This window comes from Falco rusticolus, chromosome 12 (assembly GCF_015220075.1).
Source record: "Falco rusticolus isolate bFalRus1 chromosome 12, bFalRus1.pri, whole genome shotgun sequence".
Classification (NCBI taxonomy): Eukaryota; Metazoa; Chordata; class Aves; order Falconiformes; family Falconidae; genus Falco; species Falco rusticolus.
Window position 1 is genome coordinate 17,592,113 of NC_051198.1, and position 24,424 is coordinate 17,616,536.

General features: G+C 37.5%; 1 protein-coding gene across 4 annotated transcripts in view; it reads left to right on the forward strand.

Annotated features, from left to right (window-relative positions):
• The window catches only part of SRBD1 (S1 RNA binding domain 1), a 128,440-nt gene that overhangs the window by 47,004 nt on the left and 57,012 nt on the right, over window positions 1-24,424 (forward strand). For all 4 annotated transcript variants that reach the window (XM_037405632.1, XM_037405635.1, XM_037405634.1 and 1 more), the window contains one exon: window positions 15,599-15,690. In XM_037405632.1, the coding sequence (XP_037261529.1) occupies window positions 15,599-15,690 (92 nt within the window). The remainder of the gene's footprint in view (window positions 1-15,598; window positions 15,691-24,424) is intronic.

Below are 24,424 nucleotides of genomic sequence, written 5' to 3' on the forward strand. Positions count from 1 at the left end.
GTGTATGTATATATATTTTAGTATACAATGCACAAAATGCAAAGTTCATTATTTTTTGGTCAACTTCACCAACATTATGAACCCAACTAATTTGTGATTAATATTAGATTGTGATAAAGTGAAATTTGTAATTTGTACAGTGAACTTCGGGGGAGATGCTTTCTTTGTGTAAATCATCTTTGGGTCATCTAAAATACCAGCTTTTGTACTCAGTACAAGTTGAAGCTTTTAATGATTAAAACAGGTCTCATGTAAAAATTTTAAAGGAACGTTCGTGTGTACTCCTTGTTTATAAAGCATTTGTAAGTTAATTTCCATTGGATTTAATGACAAAACATAAGTTTGGGGTTTCTTCTTTACTGTCCCACAGTTGATATAATTAAATCACATAAATCACATGGTGCATGTGATGGTGGTGGTGATGTGAGCCTTTATGAACTTCAGAGGAAGTTAAAACTTGGAGCCTGTGAAATGTGTTTGTTCTGGTTCTCAGGGTTTGATTAAACCCAAATCTAGGGCATGCCAGTCTGTGTTTTTAGTAATTTTAATTTATATTTTCTAAGAAAATGTTTCAACATCTTGAACAGAATTCTGAACAGTCTTTAGCTGACTTCAGAAAATAATTTTCAAATATGCATTTTAGAACGATTTACATGTTTTTTTATGATTAGATGCTTCTATATGCAATTTCATGAATTGGTGGGGGGAAGGAAAGTAGCAATTAGACCCTTAATATTAAAATCTACATCAATACTTCCTTAATATAATTTGGATCTGAATTAGCTGAACTTTTATTTATGCTTACACTTGGAAGCCTATCCCTTCTCTGGGGGTAAATATTTAATGTTTGTGCCTTGTTCTTTTGGTGGGCAAGGAGCTTGTTACCCTATCTCTGCAGCAGATGTAAGAAATGCTGTCAGCCTCATAACAGCCTGACCAGTAAAAGCCCCGGGATGGTCCAGTACAGATCTCGGTCATGTTGTTGCATGTGACAGCATTGGTGTGTGAATGTAAGCTTCGTGCTGCTCTAGCTCAGGGCTGCAGAGATGCTGATGGCAGCAATAGTACTGGCCTGTCTACCAGGGGCAGGCAGAGGATGAGGCTTGGCTCCGCCACCTTCCTCGCTAGCCAGCAGAGCTGAGCAGGTGCCTGAGGGCAGGAGATGCTCTGCCGTATTAAAGGGTGCTGTGTATCCCACCCTGGCATATGTTCTCCATAACCCCCTGTAGGAGTTGTCTGCATCAGCCAGCGTGCCTCTGAGCCCTTCGCTGCTGCACTGCCGTGGCATCTCTAGCAGATAAACTCCTGCTCTCATCCAGACAATTATTGTTTTAATGTTGTGTTGTGTCTTCTTCTATAACCCTGATCCCCAAATTATTGAGGTTTTGGTGTTTTTGTGATTTTTATTTTTTTTTTTAAGTAACAGCTCTTAGTTATCAACAGAAGAACAGTTTTAACAGTTTAACATCAGATAGTTAAAACTAAGTGGGCTTACTCTGTTACTGCAGGAATCAGAAGGACACATTTCCTTTCTTTTCATTTCCCAAACAATTTCAGGGTTTTGTTTCACTTACAGCGTTTGAGGAAGCTAGGATTTAGGGACTTTTCAGAGCAGCACTCTTTGAATACAATAGTGCATTAACTTTTAAAAAATCTCCATTTGTTCCTGAGACAGTTCCAGGGTGGATATGTACTTTTCTGAAATGTATACATGGTGCTAAGTTTTTAAACTGACATTAAAAAAAAAATATATATATCTGAGGTTTAGTATTATCAAACCATCAGTTCTCAGCTACAGAGGATCCAAGTTTTCCTGATAATACGTAGTAGTTTTTGGAGTCTCCGTTCATGGAAATATTTGATACCTGACTGGTTACTGCCCTGAGCAACTTGCTTTGCTGATGCTGCTTTGAGTGAGGGTGTTAGATCAGCTGATCTCCACAGGTGCCTTTCAACCACAGTCATTCCCTGTCACTCAGCAGTTTCCAAAAGCTGAAAATGTCATTCCAAGACCCTCACTCTTCATTGTGGGCTTGTCTTGCAGGATCCAGACGTAAGGATCTAATGACCGGTCCAGAGAAGCAGGTGTGAGGTAGATGCCCATGGCCCACATGATGGGGCAACTGCAGACTCTGCAGGCACTCAGCATAGTTTCTGATTGTTTGTGTTTTCTCTACAATGCTTTCCAGAAGACTCTTCAATTGAGTTCCAGTCTACCTTTCTTGCTGCCCAAATATGAATCGGCAGGAAAGCTTTGAAATAACTTGCTCTCATTTTGAATTACTGTGTGCACTGAGGAGAGAACAGAGCTTTGAATAGGGGAAGGAAGAAATCTAGTTCATTCTAGGGCTTTGGTTTTGGGTGGAAGTTGGGCTGTTAGTGGATTTTCATTTATTTATTTATTTTCCCTTCCAAGAAAAAACTGAGTATGAACTTCCTGGTGCAAACTTTGCCATCTGTTAGAGAAAGCTACATAGTTGTATTTGAAAAGGATAAGCTAACAGTTTTGTTAGTTTCATCAGTGCCTTTGTTTGAAGTCACGTAACTGTGACCTGCAACTCCTCAAATGTTTTTAAGAGACTTTCCCATTATAAAAAGGGAGTCAAGAAGACTAACATGATTAAAAAGATGCATGTTCCAAGATATTTTTTCCTGCAAAATATTTGTCATTGGACTCACAAGTAACTAGATGTATAAATGTGTCAACCTTTACTGTAAGATATTTTATTGTTAGAATTGCAGGTGATTGAGTATCTAAGTATTGTGTAACACACCTGTGACTGGAATATCACTTTGAAAATTGCAGTGTAAAAAGTAGGACCTAAAATAGTTTAGCTGTGTTTTTATGATTTAGATGTAAGGATATCTCTTCAAAAACTAGAAAGCCATCTTACCCTTATGTGCTTTTGTATTTTGATAACTTAAAAAAAAAGGAAGACTATTTCATAGTTAAGTTTTTTGGTTTGGGTTTTTGGGTTTTTTTTTTTTTTAGTTTCTCCAGTACAGAAGAATAACTCTTTTGAAGTGTTTGTAACTGGATGAAAAACATATTTTAAATGAAGTGGTCTTTCAGCATATGTTTATGCCAGTTCTAGTGATATTACTCATGGGAAGTCTCCAGTGTGGATCTGTCACAATCTGAGGGAACAAATTATTCCCTTTTAAGAGAAGGGGAAAACAAATATAGCACTACCTAACTAAATCTTTATTTCACTAACTTCAGATATTTATTTATGTCAGGCTTTCCCCCCCTTTTGGTTACAGTCTTACTAAAGGAATTTGTTTTCTGTAAAAACACGCAATTCATAAATCAATTTCAAGTTTATGGGGATTTGGTGGCTATTTTTACTTGTTTTTTTCACTTAGGTTGATACATACTTCTGTTTGTAATATAAAATGAGGCAGTATCCACTGTTTTAAATGGTTAATTATAAATACACCTAATGTTTAGCTCACTTTCATTTGGAGACATATTTGATTCAGATTAGCATCTCTTACTGTAGATGCCCAGCAGTAGCATATGATATCAGTAAAATAATATTTAAAACTGACAATGAGGAGCACCACAGAAGACATGAAAGAACCCTAGAGGCCTAAAAAGAGAAAAACGTATCATTTAATAGCAAAGCACTCCATCTACTTATGTTGGTCTACAGACATTTGAGTATGTCTTCTTACCTTTAAATCTGCGCCTGAGAAAAGTAAATGAGCTATTAAAATATGCTTGTTAAGGTGTAAAGCAAGCTTTGTTTGTTTTTATTTTTTTTCAGTTTTGCATGAAAAAATGTTACCTTTTCCTGAAGAATGATTAATCTACTCTTTCTTAACTTTCCTGGATTTTTTCCTGTCTGTTGCTATAATCTTTTTTTATACTGTAATGCTACATCCCCTTCATAGAGGGTTAATAGATTTTGCTGGAAGCACTAAACTAGTACCTCAGTTCTACAGCCTTTTTCCCAGTGAAGAAAAATATTTTCCCGATGGACAGAATGGAGCACTTCTTTATTAGCATCAGCTTTAAATAGTCATAAACTAGAATATAAGAAAATGTCAAAGCAACCTGTTTTTCCTGTATTACAAAAATGAAGCACAAAAAAAAAAAAAAAAACCCAAAAATGAGGAATTAAAAAATGTAGAGCACTGTCATGATTAAGTTGGCAGAAATTATTTTGTGAGATAGCAGCATATAATTTTGATCAGGTCTGCATGAAGTACCATTTATTGATGTAACGTCTGTCTTGAGTATGTTGAGCTGGAGAACAAACACAGGAGGTGAATGTATCCTCTGTGAACTAAAGCAGACAGCCTTTTTTTGTTTTTGTTTTTTAGATTAATTCCAAATCAAAGTAAATTAAGAAGAAAAAACACAGCTAACTCACACTTTTCCTTAGTATTTGATACCTCAAAGAAGTTTTCCTGCCAACATTCATTCTGATACCAGAATTCTTAATTTATTTTGAGTTTCTCTATGTGGAAGACCTGGGTACTTCAGAGTTCAGTAAACTGTGCCAAGAAGTGTCTGTACATTAATAATATTTAATATGATGTTTTCAGATACAGCCTAGGTATTAAGAGGGATGGGGAGGGATCAGAGGAACAGCAGCAGAGGGTTCTGTGATTCCCTCAGACCATGCAGAGGGCCTCTGCATTGCCTTGCTTAGCCCTGGTAGAAGGGATATAGTTGACTCCAGCCTTCCCTCGTGGACCTGTGCTGGGGAGAGGGTCGCTTGCTAAGGAGAGACTGAGTATGGAGATCAGTGATATTGTAGGAAGTGAGGGGAAAAGCCTAATTAAGCCTGACTGGAGTCAAAGTTACAGGTCAAAATTTTGCATGAATCAGGGCTGTGGAGGCTGCACGGCAGCACTGGCCATGCTGCCTCCCAACTGCCCAGAGTGAGCATTAAAGAAAATGACAGTTGCTGGAGGTGCCGTTCTCAAAGAGGCGTTTTGCTCCATATGTTGTGGTCTGGTCCAGTTATATTCCACTCTGGGGACAAAGTCTCCATGAGAGTTAATGTGACTCTAAGCTCCTTCTAACTGTGTTTTAGCTGCAACAGTTGCTGCATCTGTGTTGCGCGTTCTACCAGACCAAAATGATTCCTGAGAGCAATAATAGCAACTGAATAGCATGTTTTGTGGCCTTTCCAGGTAATTTCAAACTGCCTGTTCACATGTGACACTTATTGATACAATTTTTATTTGGCTAAATCTGAATGCTTTATGAAGTTCACTGACAGATAAATTGGTTGAGAAGCCTGTGTTCAGTGGAGCATGTGATGGACAATCCTTAAATAGATCATCTGTGTCTTAAATGTCCTGTGTCCCACAGGAGAAGGGTGGTGTGTGCATGCAACAGGGAAATGTTTTGGTTTGAAAATTAGACAGACACCAGTTTCACGAATTATAAACTGTTGGTGACAAGGCCAAATGTAGGAGGTAACAGCAACATCTAGGTATGTCTTAAAAAAAAAAATAATCCTGCCTATAAAAAGTCTTATTTGTTCCCAGAACCTTAGTTCTTTCTACTTATAATGCTCCAACTTGAGTGAGTATGCAACGATGCATGAACATGAACTGCCAAGTTCCAGTGTTTTACCACATTTCTGCTGTTCCCAAAAGCAGCCAGGGTGGGTCTTACCTCTTGCAAGATCCTGTGTGGCTGGAGATGGGCTGGATGAAACACCTGCTTTTCCCATGTTTGACCACTGCAGGCGTTTCTGCTTGGCTGAGCTGAGAAGGAGCTGCTGGCAGGACAGCATTGGTGACAGGCTTGTGCTCTGGAATTTGCAGCTTCCTTTGGTCTGCTGGCTTGTTGGCTTCACCATGCTCTTGAGAAGTGGGAGGGGCAGGGGCTAATTAAGGCTGCTCTTTGAGCTCTTCAGTGTGGAACAGTTTTGCTAGGCTTCTGGGGGAGCATCATCATCATCTTGTTGGACTGCCATGTTTTTAATGTATGCATCTAGGCAATTTCATCTCAAGGGTCTCTATAAATAGATGGAATGTGAGGTTTAACATTGCCTAGTGTTTCTCTTCTTTTTGAAGTGTGACTCCCATAATCAGTTGTGTTTCTTTGTCTCCCTGTGCCCCCCTCACAGTAAGCAAAAGGATGGTAGGTAAAATCTTGGCAGTGTTTGGCTATATTTTTTACTGTTGTATATATGGTTTGTTCCCCTGAGGTCACTGGAATAATTTAGTTGTGTAAAACTGAGTGCTGGCAGGATTGGTCTTGAAATTATAAACTGTATTCATAAAGGAGCATACCCATCTTCATGCCTTTTATATTTTTTAAGTGAATTCTAGAGTTTTCATCTTCTTTGTCAATCCTGAAGCCTTTTTGTACTGTCTTTCCTTTTTTCTACTGTTAACGTAAATTGGTTATAGATAGGTAACTTTTTAACGTATTTGAATATATCTAATTGTCATTAATTTTGCTTAGGACTACTTTAATGCTATCATATTGTAATCACATAAAATGTGCTTTTTCCTTTTTAAACTTGTGCTCTTACATTAGATAATATTATATTCTATGTTAATCTACATTGCTGCATTTCTCTTCATGGCATTGCTGCAACAGGGAGAAGAGCAGTAGCTAAATTTTGTCTGTGGAATTCCTACTGTACTACAGTGTTTAAAGTAAAAATAAATTACTTAACTGCTTTTTAGTTGGATGGTAGATTGGAAGTAGATTTTTGGACCTGGAGTTCATATTTTAAAGCTCTCTGCAAGAGCAGAAAGAAGTTTCAACTCTAGCTGCTTTATGAGCAATGACAGGACCTGTTTTCTGAAACTGTCAGTGAAAGCAGTGGGGGCAGTCACAGGTGACTGTCACCTTCAGTCTTGAAACATGCCACCCTTGGTCTTTCACTTTTCACTGCAGACATGGGACGTGTATTTCTTCTGGGGATGAATCCACAGCACCGGTTTTGTTCTGATAACAGCATCTGGCACTAGATTGATTTAACAGGCTATGAGGTTTGCTCTTTTCAGATATGCACTTGTACGGCAGCTTCTGTGCAGCTCTGACATGGCCACACGCTACTGTTGTTTTTTCTGCCTCCTAGCACCACGTGTGAAGCTAAAGCTCTTTGACACCTGCCATTTGGACCCTTTTCTTACTGAAAAATGTCAGCGTTTTCAGACAAGATGAAGACAGATATCTGATCATTCTTCCCTTTGCAGGGATGTGCTGAGGGCATGGTTCATACACAGATGAATAAAGGATTCCAGGCTGTACCTATACAGTTTGTTTTATTAGTTTAGTATGCTAAGTAGTTTTTTATTTAGGGGTTCATAGAGTTGTATCTAATATGGAAGAAATTAAAGCATGGTAACTTGTTACATCTTGCAATAACTCTCAAACCCATGACACTCTAATGCAAGTAGCAATTGTCTTTTTGTTTTAATGGCAGGAATTCTCACACCACTTCTCTTTGGGCAGGGGAATGATGGTAGTTGAGGAGCTGAAATCAGAAAATGTTGAACTCTTCTGAAATCAGTGAAATACTTTATGGGATGTGTTTTCTGCATTCATCCAAATCTGGAAGTTAGTAGAACTGGGCTGCATTTTCCAAAGCAGTAACTTTTTTAAAGGGGATGCTTTTAAATCCTGTGCCACAATTGCTTCCCCCCTATTCTTGAAACCTGTTTTGTACTAATAGGCAATCGGGTTGTTTGTCCCTGAACATAATTCTCCTCATTTGAAATATCATTTTATTATGTTTGATTACAGGCAAAATGCTCTTAGAATGTAAAATCTCCATGCAGCCCTCTTTCATGCTCGCAAGCAGTGAAAGTCGAAAATGTTGGGTGGTGTTAGCTCTAATATTTCCCAGCTTGCAGGGAAGTGGGTAATACTTGATGACAGCTATTTCAATAATAGCATTTTTTAATATTCTTATTTTTTTGGTCTTTGTCATGCATTTCTGCTGAGATTTGGATACAGGTCTTTGTAGTTAAACTAGCTTTGGCTTCTTCCTTTTAATTTCTTATAAAACAGACATTGAAGAATCCTTGCATTTTATCTGATGTTGAAAAACTATAATTAAATTTTTCAAACAGTTATTTTTTTCTTTTGCATATTGTTCTTCATCTGAAAGTGTGTACTCAATTCTGTAGTGAAGTTTAGTTCTGCATAAACACACTGGAAGAACAGAAAATCATATATTTGAAGACAATGTTATTTTAAGATAAGGCACTTAATGATTTGAAACAATGATACAAACTGTGATTAGCTTATCTTGACAAACACTGTTAGAAACAGTCCTAATACTTTTCCCTCACTAGGTTCTAAAGATCTACACTGTCTACCAGGAAAGCCATCACGTTAACTGGTGCTAAATGTCATTTGTGTTTAGGAGAGAAATAATCTCTAATGCAAGGATGGTTGCCTTGAAATTCTGTCATTTCAGAAGCTGCTCTAAGGTATTTATTTATTGTTCTGATGTAGGGTCAGCAAGCTGTTTTAAAAGTAGGGGTTTGTGACTGAAAGACCTACTGTTGTTCTCTGTTGTAATTTGCTGCGTGACTGAGTTCCTGGTTTGAAATAGTTTAATAGTTTTTACTTTAAAAAGTAGATTGAGTTGGTCAAGACAAAAGTACTTTCTTCTTTGCATGGTGTAATTTCTGGTAAACTTTGTGAAATATCAAGCATGCTCATTTATACATGGGTAGAAACCTTTACAGACTTTCTTGTTGTGAATTCGAAACAGTAGTTGTAGGCAGAATTTCACTTAATATTTTCTGTGGAAACTTACGGAATATGGCTAAGCAACAACGCTGGATCTGTATCATTGCTTGTCATTTGATGTGCTGTCTTAAGACACTCTGTGGGCTTAACTTCTTGCATGCTTGGGAGCTCCTGAGCAGGAGCTGTACTTGTGCCTGCTCCCCCCTCCCCTCCCCAATCTTATTGAATGGCTTCACTATGAGCTGTTCTGTAGTATTTTTTGCAGAAAAAGACTGTAACACCTCTTGTCTAATATGGCTGATATTGACTTCTGTATAAGCAAAACTCACGTGGTACATAGTGACTAAAAGTTTTGAATGAAGCAATGGAAATTTGATGAAATTCCTATCTAACAGTATATTTTACCATTGTAAAAATATACTTAATACTGGAATATCTCCCGAGTTCAATATATTGTTAAAATTTAAAGCTAAATCTTTAAATTATTTAAAACCACAGGTGAATTGTATGGGTTTTGGCTTGATTCTGTTGACTAATGATTGCTTTCTAGTAAAATCTTTTTTCGTGATCCTAACATCTTTCTTTACCGTACCGTTAACGTATTGGAGGTGGGGGAAAGAGCAGATTTTTAATTTAATCTCACCTGTCAGAATGAACTGGCTTTTAATAATCTTTTCAGGCTTTTTATTCTTTGACTACATTGAGTATATACCAGAACCTTTTTATCTTGCGCTTCCATGACATATGTTCCTCATAAGGAAAAAAAGTAATGGCTTAGCTGTGTCAGAGCCAGGGTCTGTCACGCCTGGTGTCCCATTGTTCCCGTGGCCGAGTGCATGTGGCTGAATAAATCACACTGTTCTGCTCAGCCTGCGCTGGGCTGCCGTCGCCAACCGGCTGCATTTATTCAACTCCCCAGCAGAAGGAATGGTGCTGTGCATGGTGCACAGGAGCTGGAGCACTCACGTACCCAAAGGCGAGGTCCTGGGAATGGCAGGTAACTCTGCCTGTGACAGCAATAAACGTGCAGCTTGCCTGTGGTAATGAGGAGGAGCTGGACGGGCTGTCAAAGTTGCTTCTGCCCTGGGCAGTGTCCTGCCTGACAGGAGAGGAAAGAGCAAGACACAAGTCAAAATGCAAATAAAGGGACTACTGCTGTTTCCTGTGAAGAGCTTCTTTGACCACCCCTGGGTGGTTTTCATTAGTTGCCAGAAATCGGTATGTAGGGAGGCCGGTAAGAACAGATGCAGACATCCTATTTCTCTAGTACTCCTGTAGCTTTCAACCATTTGTTGTTTTCTGGGTTTTTTTAAGGCTCTCAGGGGCTAGTTGTGACTTCTGTCTTTTCAGTAAGGCCCAATGGATTTCTCATTCATGAAACAGCTCAGTCATCTTTTGAGCCTGTGCTTGAGCAAGTGTTCCCTACCCCTCCTCAGTTGTTTTTTGATCACCAAATCTATCAACATAACTAAAGCTTTTAGTGTTCCAATTGAGCTTCTAAATGTAGTGCTCTTTTATAGCAAATATTATGTCATTTTATGTCATTTTATTTTCCTGGATAATTCTTAAACCAATTATTTTACTAAGTTATACTGAATAATCCTTAAATCCTTCTGTACTTCTGTCCTTTGTGGAAACCTCTAGCTTTTGTTGCCAGAAGTATGAAGAACATATTTATCAGTTAATATGTAAGAAGCTGGGTTAGAGGTGTGTCGTGGTTTAATCCCAGCCAGCAACAAAGTACCATGCAGCTGCTTACTCACTGCCCCCTGGTAGGATGATGAGGAGAACTGGGGAAAAAAGGGTTGATATAAGGAAGTTTAATCATTTAAATTAAGTAAAATATACTACTACTACCAATGATAATAATAATTGTAATGAAAAGGGAGAAAGAAAGAAAGAAAAAAAAAGAGAAAGGAAATGAAATTCAAGGGGGGAAAACCCCAAAATCCCAAGTAACACACCATACAATGGCTCACCACCTACTGACTGATGCCCAGCCAGTCCCTGGGCAGTGATTTTTTTTTTTTTCCCACTGCTGTCCAACTTCCCCCGGTTTATATGCCGGGCATGATGTTCTGTGGTATGGAATATCCCTTTGGCCAGTTGGGGTCAGCTGTCCTGGCTGTGTCCCCTCCCAACTTCTTGTGCCCCTCCAGCCTCCTTGCTGGCAGAGACTGAGAAGCTCAAAAGTCTTTGACTTAGTGTGAACACTACTTAGCAACAACTAAAAATACCAGTGTGTTATCAACATTATTCTCATCCTAAATCCAAAACACCACACTATACTAGCTACTAGGAAGAAAATTAACTCATTGCAGCTGAAACCAGGACAAGGAGTAAACCACAATTACTGTATTTTGATTGGGAAAGGAGTTATACTTTGGAAGACCATCATTTTATGACCAAATATGAAAATCTGGGTTGATTTTGAGGTTGACATACCCTTTGCTTTTAGAGTGACCATGGTTTTCTTCCAAGTATTAACACTGTTCTCTTCTTTGTACTGGTATTGTTTCTTAAAATGTTGTTTTACAGGCTTCAAGCTGTAAATCGGGGGTTTGGAGATTGTAGGAACCCTAAGTTACGTAAAGTTGGGTGAAGTTACTTTTTCTTTCTCTGTAGATTATTAATCCACTGTTGCATTTGATTGTGGGGAAATTTTTTCAATGTAAAAATAGTTGTCAGGAAGCTGCATGCAGCTTTTAGTCTAGAACCCTCTAGCCCGATATATCTTTTTTGTTATACATACGTTAGATTTTTTCATATAGGTTTGAAAAGGTTTTCAGTCAAAACTTACTACCCAAGAACCTTGTAAGTTCTAAAAAATGTGCCATTACATGCATGTACGTGAAATTGTAATATAGTTAAACAACTGCTGGTAACTCCAGTTTGTTACTTTAGCATGTAATCTTTACCATTATGTACTTCTGTAGGTATGTAATAGCTTTGAATTAAAAAAAAAAAACAAAAACCAACTGTAAGTTGGAAGTATTCTTAGATTCTCTTCACTTATAACAAGAAAGGGTTTTTTTCAGGTAAAAATGAAGACATTGAAGATCTGAATGTTTTTAACGGATCTTCAAATTATCTTTTCATACCAAAAATATGCTTATGTAAGCTGAATAAGAAAATAACTTGTTCTAGTAAATGTTAAAAGGCTCTTTAAAAATACCGCTGGCATGGTCTCTAGCATGAAGCTGAGGGTCCACCAGGTGGTGCTCGTGGAATAGATTTAATGTTGGGTTAACAGTGCTTAAAATGTGTCTTAACAAATGGGAATGAGAGGGTGCAGCACACGAAAGCTTTCTTGCTGTGCAGCAAGCCTGCTTGTACAATTAAGAAGTTAATAGAAGTATTGTGTAGTGGCTTTGTGGTTTAGGGCACTTCGAATTTTTTAAAAGTAGGATAGAGATACTGAGGAAAAATCCTTATCTGTAGGATGGCTGATGTGGGAAGCAGACAGTATGGAGGCATAGTCCCAGATTCTTTACCTGCTTTTTTGTTAATTTAGAGAGCAGTTTATGAAACCTATCCATTCATGCACTATAAGCATATCATATGACCACTTCCTTATTTACCTACTACATTTTGGCTTTAAATAGCAAAATAACTTTTTAGTAATGTTGTAACTGTCAAGACTTTTGTCAGTGCAAGAATCTTTCCTCTTAAGGAATGCACCGAAATAAGGATCTCATTCTGTGAGGGGGTGGGGAAATCTAGTTTTCTGGTTTAATGCATTATGTGGCTTAAAAAGTCAAAGTGGAAATGAATTGTAGTTCTGAAGATGTACAGATTTTTAGATAACATTTTTTGCCAACTCTGAGGGCTTTCTTTTGACTGTCTTGAAAATGTTATCCTTTAAAAAAGGGGAGGTGGGATGTTAAAGAACAGTGTGGACCACAGTAGTTTGGAGTAAATTTTTACCACCTACCAATTTGAACAGGTTTGGCTTTACTTGATGTCCCCTGACATAAAATGTGTGTATCCTTTGAAAGCGTGATGTACAGCATTTTACATTAAATTAGCTTAAATTGTCCTATACAGCACCCCCCTTTTAAAAAGAATTATTAGAATTTGGAAACAAACAAAATGTCTGTGAACCAAAGTGACTGTTTCCTGTCTAGTCAAAAAGCAAAATTCAGAACAACTGCAAACAAATATTCCCAAACCTATTTTGCTTATGATCTTAGTGTTGTGATCAAGCTAAATGTTTTAGTGTTGCATGTGCCAGTATCACATTAGTAACTGCCTCAGTATAGCTGAAAACAAACTAAATAAAACCACATGAAAGCCACTAATAGGTCTGTAAAAGTTTGGTTGACTATGGTTGAACGAACCAGAGGATGGTTTCTTTGGGGTTTGTAGCCCTATGCTTTTATTCTGGGTAACATATTTATTTAACGTCTGGCTTTTACCGTCTCAGGTGCAGCAGTATGGGGTTCTCTGTGAGCGGAAACTCTCCCCACCCCACCCCCCTTTTCCAAGTCTGCTACACCAAATACTTCATAGCATAACTGCATGCATGTACAAAACCATCTCAGAGTGGATGTCAAATAGCCAGTGTATGCTGCTTCTGAAAGTGCTTTTTATATCTTGTTTTCTTGCTTGAGATATTTTTTTTTTATTTACACCCCCCTCCCCCTGGTGTATAAATGTTCTTGCACTTGAGGAAAGGAAATGTGATCTATTCAGATGTTTCTTTCTCCCATCCTGAGTTTAATTTTATGTACTTATTTTAGCAAGGAGGTTTTGTAGTACTTAACATCTGGCACAATTCTCTTAGTACCATAGAATAATAGTATTGCAATCCTCTCACTTCTGAAAACTGTCAGTGTAGCATTAAAGAGAATCAATAAAATGTCAAGTGTGTTAAACTTTCCATCCAGGTCACATTGTTTTTTCACTGCACAAAATACTGGGAGGGATGAAGCAATAAGCTGTGTGCAGTAATACAGTTTATAGTACAGCACTGTAAAAATGTGTGCAAAATACTGGTTGGTTTGTTGTTTGTTTTTTTTTTAATCTAAGTGTAATATCAATGTATTAAATTTAGAAATAGCATGAGAAGTAACTTTGGGATCTGTTTGAACACAAAGATTGAAGAGTGATTAGTGAAAAACTGTTAGAAGTATGTGCTAACATGTGTGGTTTTTTGGAAGCAATATCCAAAAAGGGAGCACTTGCCAGATGCTGCCTTTATAAGGTGTGAACAGGTTAAGAAATACTTTCTGCTGCATTGTTCTTTAAACTACCCGTTCATCAGAAAAATCAGTTTGATGAGGCTTCTGTCAACATCTTTTTTTTTTTTCAGCAGTTAAGTTTTTGTGATATGACTGTATTTCTGAACTCGGTTATGGGACTGTTTTCTGAATGTCATTTATAGTGAAGGAATGGCCGTAATACTAAAACTTTTTAAAAGATCATGTAAATAGTTTCATTTTCACTTGCTCCGTTCAGTGGGTCTGAGCAGTTTTTTGCTCTGTTAAACTGCTTGTTTGAATGCTTCTGGAGTTAGGCTAATACAAAAGAGGACAGGATTTTTTTTTCTCTGTATTTATTGAAAGATCCAGTCTATCTGTAATATTGAAATGGTCTTTTGACTTCTGAGTAGCTAAAATCTGACTTGTGTGTAAGCACTCTGCCAAATTCCAGTTTTGACTGGGGTGGGGAGGGAACTTAAAAACAACAATAAGAAATTGTTGCCTTTTATATCTGCATCTTACATTATTTACTGCTAACATGCTTAGACCGCTGAAAGTGAATGTGTTTTATCTCTGAGCTATTCTCCAGCTTTTCCTAAAGGGAGGGGCTTCTAGGTATCAGTTTCTTTATTTAAAAATTTGACCTACTAAGTGTTCTTAAAAGGAAAACTTATCGTCTAATTTTAAAACAATATAAAGCAAAGTTATGATTTTTATTGAAAGGTCTGGTTCTTAAGGATTGTGGTTTCCCTCCTTATGGCAAAGATAAGTTTCTTCTAAGAGTGGAATAGTAAAAGTAAGAATAGTTCTGAATCCGATAGTATTTCTCTCCAGTGCAGTAGCTCTATGATGCCTTAATTAGCAACCTGAAATTCAAGTTCTGTTGAAGTTATTTGAAGAAATACACTGTTGATTCAGTGGTGACAAAATTTCACAGCTGAAAATAAACTTACACCGTGAACACTTGATTGCCGTTTTCTCTTGAGTGGAACTAGTGCACTCGAGGGTTTTTTTTAATTATGTGTTGTGATTTGAATTGGTGAGTTTATCGTTATTACTGAATAAGTTTGAGGTGTGTGGTAGATACATGAACTGTAGCTTAAGTTACTGAAGCCATGCAGTCTGTGTTTTTCTTTGGGGATGGCAGTGAGAGCAGGGAGAAGCCGGTATTAAATGCCACTGAGAAGCGAACTGCAGCTCTGGCTCAGTCTGTATCAAGATGGGATTTTCCGAGTATTTTAGGCAGCTAACTTCGGACAATGTCTGCACGCTTGTGACTTGGATTCATGTAATAGTTTAACTGATATTAGACTTTAGAATGTAGGTGTTTTTAATGATACTGTCAGGTAGGTTTTTGTTTTGTTTATGGAAGCTGCTTTGCCTATTTACTTCTGGTAACATTTGTTTCTCATGTTCATTTTCTCCATTGTAAGATTACATGGGCTCATATCACACACAGTGTTTATTTGTAACAGTGCCAGAATTGAGAAAGAGTGGATGTTGCAGGTCAAGGAGGGGTGTTTTGGCTTAAATGGAGATCCTTTCCTTTGTCTGTACTGTTTTACTTTTTAAAGTATTAAGTTGATTCAAAATATTTTTAAAACATGAGGCTTGAAAAAAAATCCAAATATTTAAGTCACTTACTAAGTCTTTCAGTTGTGTTGTTTGTCTGTGTGGTGTTTTGATTATTTGCCATTTTATTTTTCAGCATTGTCAGTGAAGCAGGAGCATCTATCTACAGTGTCAGTCCAGAAGCGTCCAAGGAAATGCCAGACCTAGACCCAAACCTGAGAAGCGCAGGTATGAGGTGGATTTCATTTTATCACCATTTCAACATGGAGCTCCAGTCTCAGTTCTCAGATTGTATTGTTTATAATATTAAGTATAATAATAGCCAAAAGCATAAAAAGTGAACATTTTGGATGTTTTGTTTCTAAACTTGAATTATTCTATCATTTCACATTTGAAGTTGTAGGTATACAAATTATGACATCATCTTCTACTGAGGCCTGTAATGTAAAGGTCCTTGTGCATGTATTCCTTCAATAGGCTGGTACAGGAGAATTTATGGGGATTAACATAACCAATGAATTGCATAAACTTTCGCAGATGGACATGTCCATGGACACAAGAGCTAGACCTTCCTTCTCTTCTCTTGTCCCTTGTATGTACACAATATCTCTAACAATTGAATGCTTCAAAGACTAGGAAAAAGTATAAGAATGGAACAGATAATTTAAAGGTGTGCATTCATTGTGATCCCTTTGAAGTGTTCATGGAGCTGAATGTAGTCCTCAAGAAATATTTAGGTTTAGTTTTTAAAAAATTGTCGTCTTCAGCATAAATGTCACTGGGGTATAATACATCCCAAGTTCTTAAAAATGTAAAAGTGCCACAACTGTTACTATTTTCAGTGTTTGGTTAAAAGTAATTTTTAAAGATCAAATTCCTAGCAGGTTCTTTGGTGTCCAAATTCTAATAATGGACTGTGTTTCTTGGGAGACAGCTGTACAGTCTGAGATTATTTTTGATTACTTCATTTGTGTATTTTTATTTGTGTGCCTTTTTGGTTTATCTACCTCATTTTTTTATTTTCTTGGGTTTCCTGCTATTTACTGTCATACTCAGTATATCATATTTGAAAATGCAGTAACATTCGCGTATAAATCTTTTTCAGCCAGAATTTTACTGTTCTTAATTTTAAAGTTATTCTGGCAGGTTACTGGTCTGGAAATCCTTGGGAAGTTATAGTAGTCGATCAGCAAAAACCAGTTCTGAATTTATATGGTATCTGGGGGTAAAACTGTCTAGAATGCCCCATGTTCCCTTCATCCCTATTTCCACGAAGAGGGAAAAGAGATTTGTGTTAAGTTGATGTTTCAAGTGAGCGTTTTTACAGGAATATTCTTTAAATGTCTGTATCAGCCTTTCCATTTACAGGACAGGCCTTTAGCCTCTTTTTGCTTGACTCTTTCCTCCCTTCCTGCAAATGGACTCCATTGTGATTATTTCTTCCCTGGGCCACAGAAGTTTTGAATGTGTCATGGTATGGCCAGAGTGAATACTATGCATGTGACATTTCTGTATTTGTGACAGATGCCACTAACTTTCCCTTGGGGCAAAGTTTTTTATGTTGCTGATATATTAAATGTGGGTTTAGAGTTGATGTAAATGAACAGAAAAACACTGAAAAGGAGGAAATCTAATTATTAACAATATACTTTTCCAGATGTATATGATTTTCTTTTTTTTAGAAATTAATTTTTGAACATTTGAGACACTTTTATTTAGTCTTGTGCATCAAATACAGTAAGTGAAAATCAGATTTGTAATACATGACCAATTTCAGTATTAATTATGTAGAGTTCATAATTTCTTCATTATTACTAGGAATTGCTTCAGGCATAACTTAAGTGCTGTTGCATCTGGTTTGAAAAGCATCAGCAATTTTAATGTGCTGCAGTATAGTGCCACAGAATGGATAGAAATTGAATAAGTGTAGGATGGAAAGTGAAAAATAGTTCCATGGATGTTGGCTGTTGTGGAACTGACAGGTAGAAATATATTTATTACAGTAGAGTCTTTCTAGAAGTTTTAGACTTTCTTCTTAGTCTCTTTTGGTGTCAGTTTGTAATTAGCTGCATTAAAACTGTGGACATTTTTTTAAAACGTAACATAAAAATGTGACATTAGAGGGAAACATTAATTGATGTTTGGATTTTTTTGCAAACTTTTCTTGACTAGCTTTTACTTTCACACTTTTGATTTTCCTTTAATTTGCAGCAAACAGAAAGGTGACTTGGTGTCAAAGCTGACTTGCTTTTTATTTTAATTGCTGTGTTACATCATGTCAGAATCTGTGCTTACATGATAGCATTTAGTACATTAAAGGAAGCTGACAGCTGCATGATGAAGTGTGACATTTATAGTTAAAATAAAAGGTACAACTGACGTGAGGTATCTGTGATCTTAACACATTTTGCCACTTTTAACATTTTTCTCAACACAAACTTATTGAAGGGTTTTGGGGTTTTTTGAAATACACAGGTAGGCCTATGTTTGTCCATCAGGTGCATAAATATAAAATATTAAATAATGCATATTATATAAGATATTAGTTTCCAATCTTGTTGTATGATCTCTGTCATATTTGAAGCACTGTTTACAACTCTTTGTAGTAGGTTTTCACTTCGTACAGAGAAATAGAAGACATCAGTCCTGATACAAATATTACCTCATTATTTTCTCCTTAGCCAAGTGTTGTTTATGGAGGGAAACCCAGAAACCTTCAGCGTTTCTTGGGGATGCTAGTAAAATATATTAGTTAAGCCAAGAGCTCAACTGGTTTTGTTTTTTTTCCAGTTTGAGCTGTCTTTGAAGGTCATGGATGATGTGGGTTTGTAATAAATGATTGCGAAAGATCTCATTATAAACTACTGGTGTATGTATAAACTGTAGTGGAGAGTCTTTACAGTCATCCATACAGCACTTTTAGCCAAAATGGCACTTGCTTGAAAAGAAAGTAAACGCTCACTTCTTAAACAACTTGCTAGTATCTACATTGCAGAGAATGGAATAGGGTCTCTCCAACTGTAGAATTGTCTTCCAGAGATGTCTACCTTCTTTCTGTCCTAGGCAGTATCAGCTCCTGATATCATCTTTTTACATTGAACCAGGTTCTTTCAAAATTTTTATAGCACCAAATCTGAATATTTCACGGAAGTGCAGAAGTATGCTGTACTGCTACTTCAAGTCCTCTAAGATTTTGTGGAGTGAGACTCAACTAAGTAGATAGTAAAGAACCTGATGAAACCTAGTTACTTGTGTTTCAGTAGTGAGAAGGTATATATCCCCTTCTGACAGTCACTGTGGGATTAATGAGTAGAACAGCTATTTCTCAGCCTCACAGAATTAGGAGATAAGAGGCTTATAGACCAGAGCAATAAAAGGATTTCCTACTTGAAGGCTGAGGAAGTTCAGCTGCAGCAGATTAGGAGGGTTCTGCCTAGAGAACACGCTACTGGAGTTCAGTAATGGGGACTTGCAATAGGGTTACAGCCTGACGGAGAGGAGAATGTAAGGCTTCCCTGAATTCTCCTTCCCAACAGCTGTGCCCAAGGACAAGCTGAAGATTTGGGATGGGGATTTTTGCAAGGGAGAATGGACATCATAAAAAAAGTACTTAGCAAGCTGGAAATGTTGATCACCTTTATAAAGCTTATTAATGTGTGTCGCCTCAAGGCTTTGTGGCTGCCCGCTCTAGAGTCAGCGGAACGGTAGTGAGGGAGCTGCAAGGCTGGCTGGCTGGCTGCAGCTCTGTTTCTGCCCCAGCATCTGTCCTCTGGCCACCCTCTTAGAGAAGCTGTTAAATGTATAATTTGGTGGAATTTTCGTAAAGCTGTCAAATTCATGTTTACTTGGCTGTTCTTTTGTTGTTTTTTCTTTTTTTTTTTTTTTTTTTTTCTCCTGACCTACCATCAGTGTAACACTTCATATTTAACCTTTGGTTAGCTTTTATTCATGGCAACTTCAAGTAGGAGTTTTTCAGTGTAACTTGTCCATAAGATCTTAAGATCTTCTGGATTACTCTAGGTCTCTGTGGTTCAGATTTGCTTGTATTTTTTTATATTTTTTTTTTATGAAAGGCCTGGATGCACGTTTCCCTTGGAAGCAGTTGTAAGTAACAGCTCACTGAGCCTTGCAAAGTACTCGCCATTAGTTGTCTTCCGTTATCTGAGTGGTTGAGAAGACTGTCTTGATGTGATATTCTTTGCATGAGTGAAAGAAAAAAAAGCAAAATTCAGTGGTGACGAGCGTTTCTCCTTCAAATGGATGGACTCTGTGACAATCAGTGCTGACTTGTTTTCAGTTGCTATCACTGGCCTTGTGACCTCTGGAATTAAATGGTTTTCCAAAGGTTGATATCCTCTTTGTTCTACCTCCATCCTGTCCTATAGAGTTTTGCCCAATAGTTGATTTTGTTGTGCAAAACCTGTATTCCTAATAAAAATGAGGCTTCTGGGATGAGAAATAAAGTAAGTCTGTGCAGATGTCAGTGCATAGACACTGCCACACTTTCTGGTTTTTCTCAGTGCTTCTCCATTTCTCAGTGCATTTCCATTGCAAATGCCTGTTGGCTTGAACAAGTTTGGCTAGACAAAATGGGAAGACTGTGGAGGGACGGGTGAAGTATATATAGAACGTGTAAGCATGTATGACTTGTGTTGAAGGATTGATGCACAAAAATAGGGAATTTATATACCTCCTGGATGCCTGGAAACTTTTTAAGGTATGGTCAGCTACTGATGGCTTTTTTGTTGTCCTTAGTCCAAGGAGGATAAAGGATGCACCAGTTGTTTTGCATGTGCTCACATCAGAAATTTTTTTCTTTTGCTCCCTCTCCACCTCTTGAAGTGGATACGATGATGAAATAAATGTCTATTAATGACTCTAAGAACCAGAGGAAACTGCTGAATTCTGATGAGACAGTGGCCTGACGGTGAAGAATTGATACAAGGCCGTAGTCATACTGGGATTTTACCCTGTTTTTGATACATGCTCAGTTACATTAAATGAAAAATGCCTTCATTTCATTGAATTGATGAATTACCTTTCCTTTTGGGATGACTGCTCTGACAAATAAGCAATCTCTTCCTTCTTTCACTATTTAAAAAGCAAAATAAAATCTAATGTGCTTCATTGCATTGATTTATAAAAATGTAGACAAACCTGAATACATAGAATTCTTTAAACACAGGATGAGCTGGGAAAGGGGATTATGTCTTTTCAGATATTATGTTTGTGTAACCACTTGTTAGAGATCTCATGCTAAGCCTGTCCAATTTGTTTCCATACCTTGGTGCAATCATATATATTTGGTTTTATATTTGCACTTCTGTGTTCAGATGCTGAAAAAAGAGCAACATATGTGAGCTTGTCTAATGCAGCAACTCCAAGAAATGCTCGTTTTCCTCTCAGACATGAAGGGCCTGGGGTCCTCTGTCAAGACCACATAGTTGTGTCACCCGGTTAGGAAGGTGATGAACATGGATAAAATATTCCTTGAAGTTACTTTTTTGCAGATTTGGAATACTAACAGGGCAAGCATGTATGTCGTGCTGCATGCACAGGTATGATCCAGTATAGAAACTGTGTTGCTACTAAAGGATGATTTCTGAGGATAAAGAAGAATCCAAGAGAGCAAAAGGTCACACAACTTGCCTTAGCATTGTCAAATCCCATCTGCTTGTCTCCTCTCCACAGGGCAGAACGCATTGGATTATTGTACACTCAAAGTTCAGCACACCACTTGCACTTTTCCATGCGAAAGAAAGCCTTGTAGGCTTTGGGGGCTTGTTAGGACTTTGAGACTGTCATGCTACAGGGTTTTGTTCCCTGGGGTGCTGTTAAAGATAGAGACATACAGTTCAGAGCTGTCATACTAGCCAGCAAGTAGAAGGTAGAGATCGGAAAAAATGTAATTTCTTTTGACTTTATCTTAAGGAAAGTAAAACAATTTGATGATTAGATGTGTGGGACATAGTGCCTTGATGTCTACTCAAGCTAATTTCTTTTTCTTCTTAAAAGAGCAGTATTCCCCCTTGGCTACTCAGGAGAGAAGGTCATTTTTCAAAAACTTGATTGGACAGAAGTCTTATGGTTAAACCATTTGCACTGCTTTCTGAGTGGAAGCTTATTTCTACAGCTAATTGTAGAGGATTGGTGCAAGTTCCACAAGTCTTCAAAAAGGACAAAGCAAGCACTGAATTCTTGGGCATTAAAACATTTTGCCAGCCCGTTCAGTTGGGTGGTGTGCAATTACAGTTGTACAAAGTAAAATTGTATTCCATCTTTTACCTGCCGTATTCTGTAGCATTTGAGAATGAGTTTGATTATACTGTGGCAAACAGCAGTAATATGTAAAGAGGGGCATGCTCTTTTTCTCCCCGTAGGACCCAGTTCCTACTAATGAGCAAAAGCTCACCTCAAGGTGTGAGCTAGGCTCTACAGTTTAAACAGAAGTTATAGGAATCTGTGGATAACTTTAGAAAATAGTCCCTAACTGCAGATAGTCTGGAAATGACTGGGCCTCTTGCAGTTGTGCATGGACACATGGGCCTGCATCAGGATTTTGAGAGAGAGAGAAAAATGGGCTTGAATTGACCCCAGACCAGCGGCACAGTGCTGAATGGGCTCTTACACAGGTGTTAGAGGTGTTTGTAGTCTTTAAGTTCTTGTTCTAGACAAGGATCTAATGTTTTCCAATCCATGCAAACTTCATGGCATGCTGCTCATCAGCACTGTATTTCCCCTGAAGCTGTAGAGCGTAGTAGTGGGCTGCAGTAGAGGAGTTTGATCTTCTGTAATCTGCAACATCAAGACCTGCTTAGGTTCCCCTAGGATTCTGCTTTGTTACAGAATTAAAACAGGGTATTATTTTGAGCCAGGCAAAAGCTCTTCTGTCTGCCTGTTTTGTATCGGTATTTTCACTATGCTAAGATGTGTGTATGTGTAGCTGTTAACTGAGCATCATTTTCTGTGCACATGTTAATGTTTGCAGCTGATGTTTGATCTTTGCATGCTTTGTGGAAAGATGTGATGTTCACCTTGCCTTCCTCTCATTTACCTATTTCTTATATCCCAGATGAATCTGAGTTCAGCAGATGGACTTGGCCTTCTATTTACAGAGCATCATTTTCTGCGCTTCTGAACTAAAAATACCCCAACAGTTCTGTTTAACAGCAGTCTCCAGAAGCAGAGCACTACTGCAGGCTCTGGTAAAGCTAGTTTCCCTTAACATAAGAGTTATGAAAATGATTTACTTCTGTCCCTCTGGATGTAACTCTGTGCACGTGCGTGTCTGTGTATTTTCCTTAAAAGGCTTTGTTGCTTCTTTGAAGCGTGGAGCCAGAGGAACAATGAGTACAAGGATGCTCTTCAACTAGAGGAGTTTTGGTTTGCATTTAATATAGCAGTATGATGCATTACCCACTACATCTGCTTTTCTTACTATAGGCATAGGAAAGAACATTCTGGTCGCTTATGAAAGGTTAATTCTTGTTGCTGATGTAAATGAATAACTCTTGTAAGTACAGAACTTCAAGTAATTTTTCACTTGTAGTAATAACTGGCATGGTGATGCAGTTAAATGGCACAGTGATGCAGCTAAAATTAGTACCAGTGGTCAGAATGTGAAAAGCATACTGACGATGTCTACCTTTTAAGCTGAACAGATGGGGAAAGATTTTTTTTTTTTTCTGAATTTATACCATCCTGTAAGACTAACTCATTTCTGTAACAGAAAAAAAAATCACATCAGGCTTCAATTAAATGATTATATGTCTCCCATCTCACCTTAGATAAAAAAAACCTGCTACCATCCTGTGACACAGAAATTACTAATATTTGGGAAAAGTGGTTTTGAGAGTGTGTTTCTAAGTAAAAATACTGAATTTAAAAAGCTGCATTGTAATATTCACTTGTCAAGGCTTTCTCTTCAAATGTGTTTCTTACTTCCTTTTTGTATTCAAGCCGTCTCTTTTAAAGATTTTTGTAGTAAACAAATATAACATTGTCATTCATTATTTCATTAATCTTAGGCAAATAACAGATTATCAGTTTTATGGAGTTAAAAGTAAACTAAAATGTAACCTTTTTAAAACAAAAACCTGCTCGCTTGCCACAGAAGAATTTTGGATGAACTGCAGCTGTTGAGCAGTTGTTTAAAATAAATTGCATACTTTAAACCCACCAAGAAGATATATGAGGATTCAAAACTGTGTCACAAATCCTGACCTACTGAGAAAGAATGCTTAATGAAAAGACTACTGTACGTTTCACTGTATCCTTTGCAAGGAGGGTGAAATTCAGGTCAACAGGATAGAAAGCTTCCAGGACTCAGGAAACCTGAACAATCGATCACTGAGTAAACATTATTGCAGATATTATGGAGAGTAATTGATCTTGAACACAATAATAGGCTTTATAAAAGGATTTAAGTAAGTTGTAATGTTTCCATATCTACCCTGGTATGATATATTGATAGTAATTACATACGCATTTGTGAGTTAGTCTCTGGTTACCTTAATATATTATTTTTTTATTTCATTGACATAGAAGTTTCAACCCAGACTTTTAAGTGCAAAGGTGATTTTAGAATAGGAGGGGAGATGAGTTACTTGGATGTTATAGTAGCATGTCTCAGCAAGAGCGAAAAACTGAGGGTTTATAATAAAAATACAGAATGGTCTCATTTATGACAAAATTGAGGTTGAATCAATCAGCCTAATAGCTTGTGTTTGCCATATACTTGTAAAACATTTGTAAAACCATCCACTGCCTTCACAGCTGGAAGCTTCACATTGTTTCAAAACACAAACAAATGCTCCCACTCTTGTGAGGTAGCGAAACTGTCACTGCTGTTGACAGAGACATCTTTTTGTCCTTATATAAAGACATGTGTGTTTAAAGGAAGGAATGCCATAATCTTGGAATTCTGGCCAAAGATATTTTTCTGCTTGCAGTGCAAGCAACA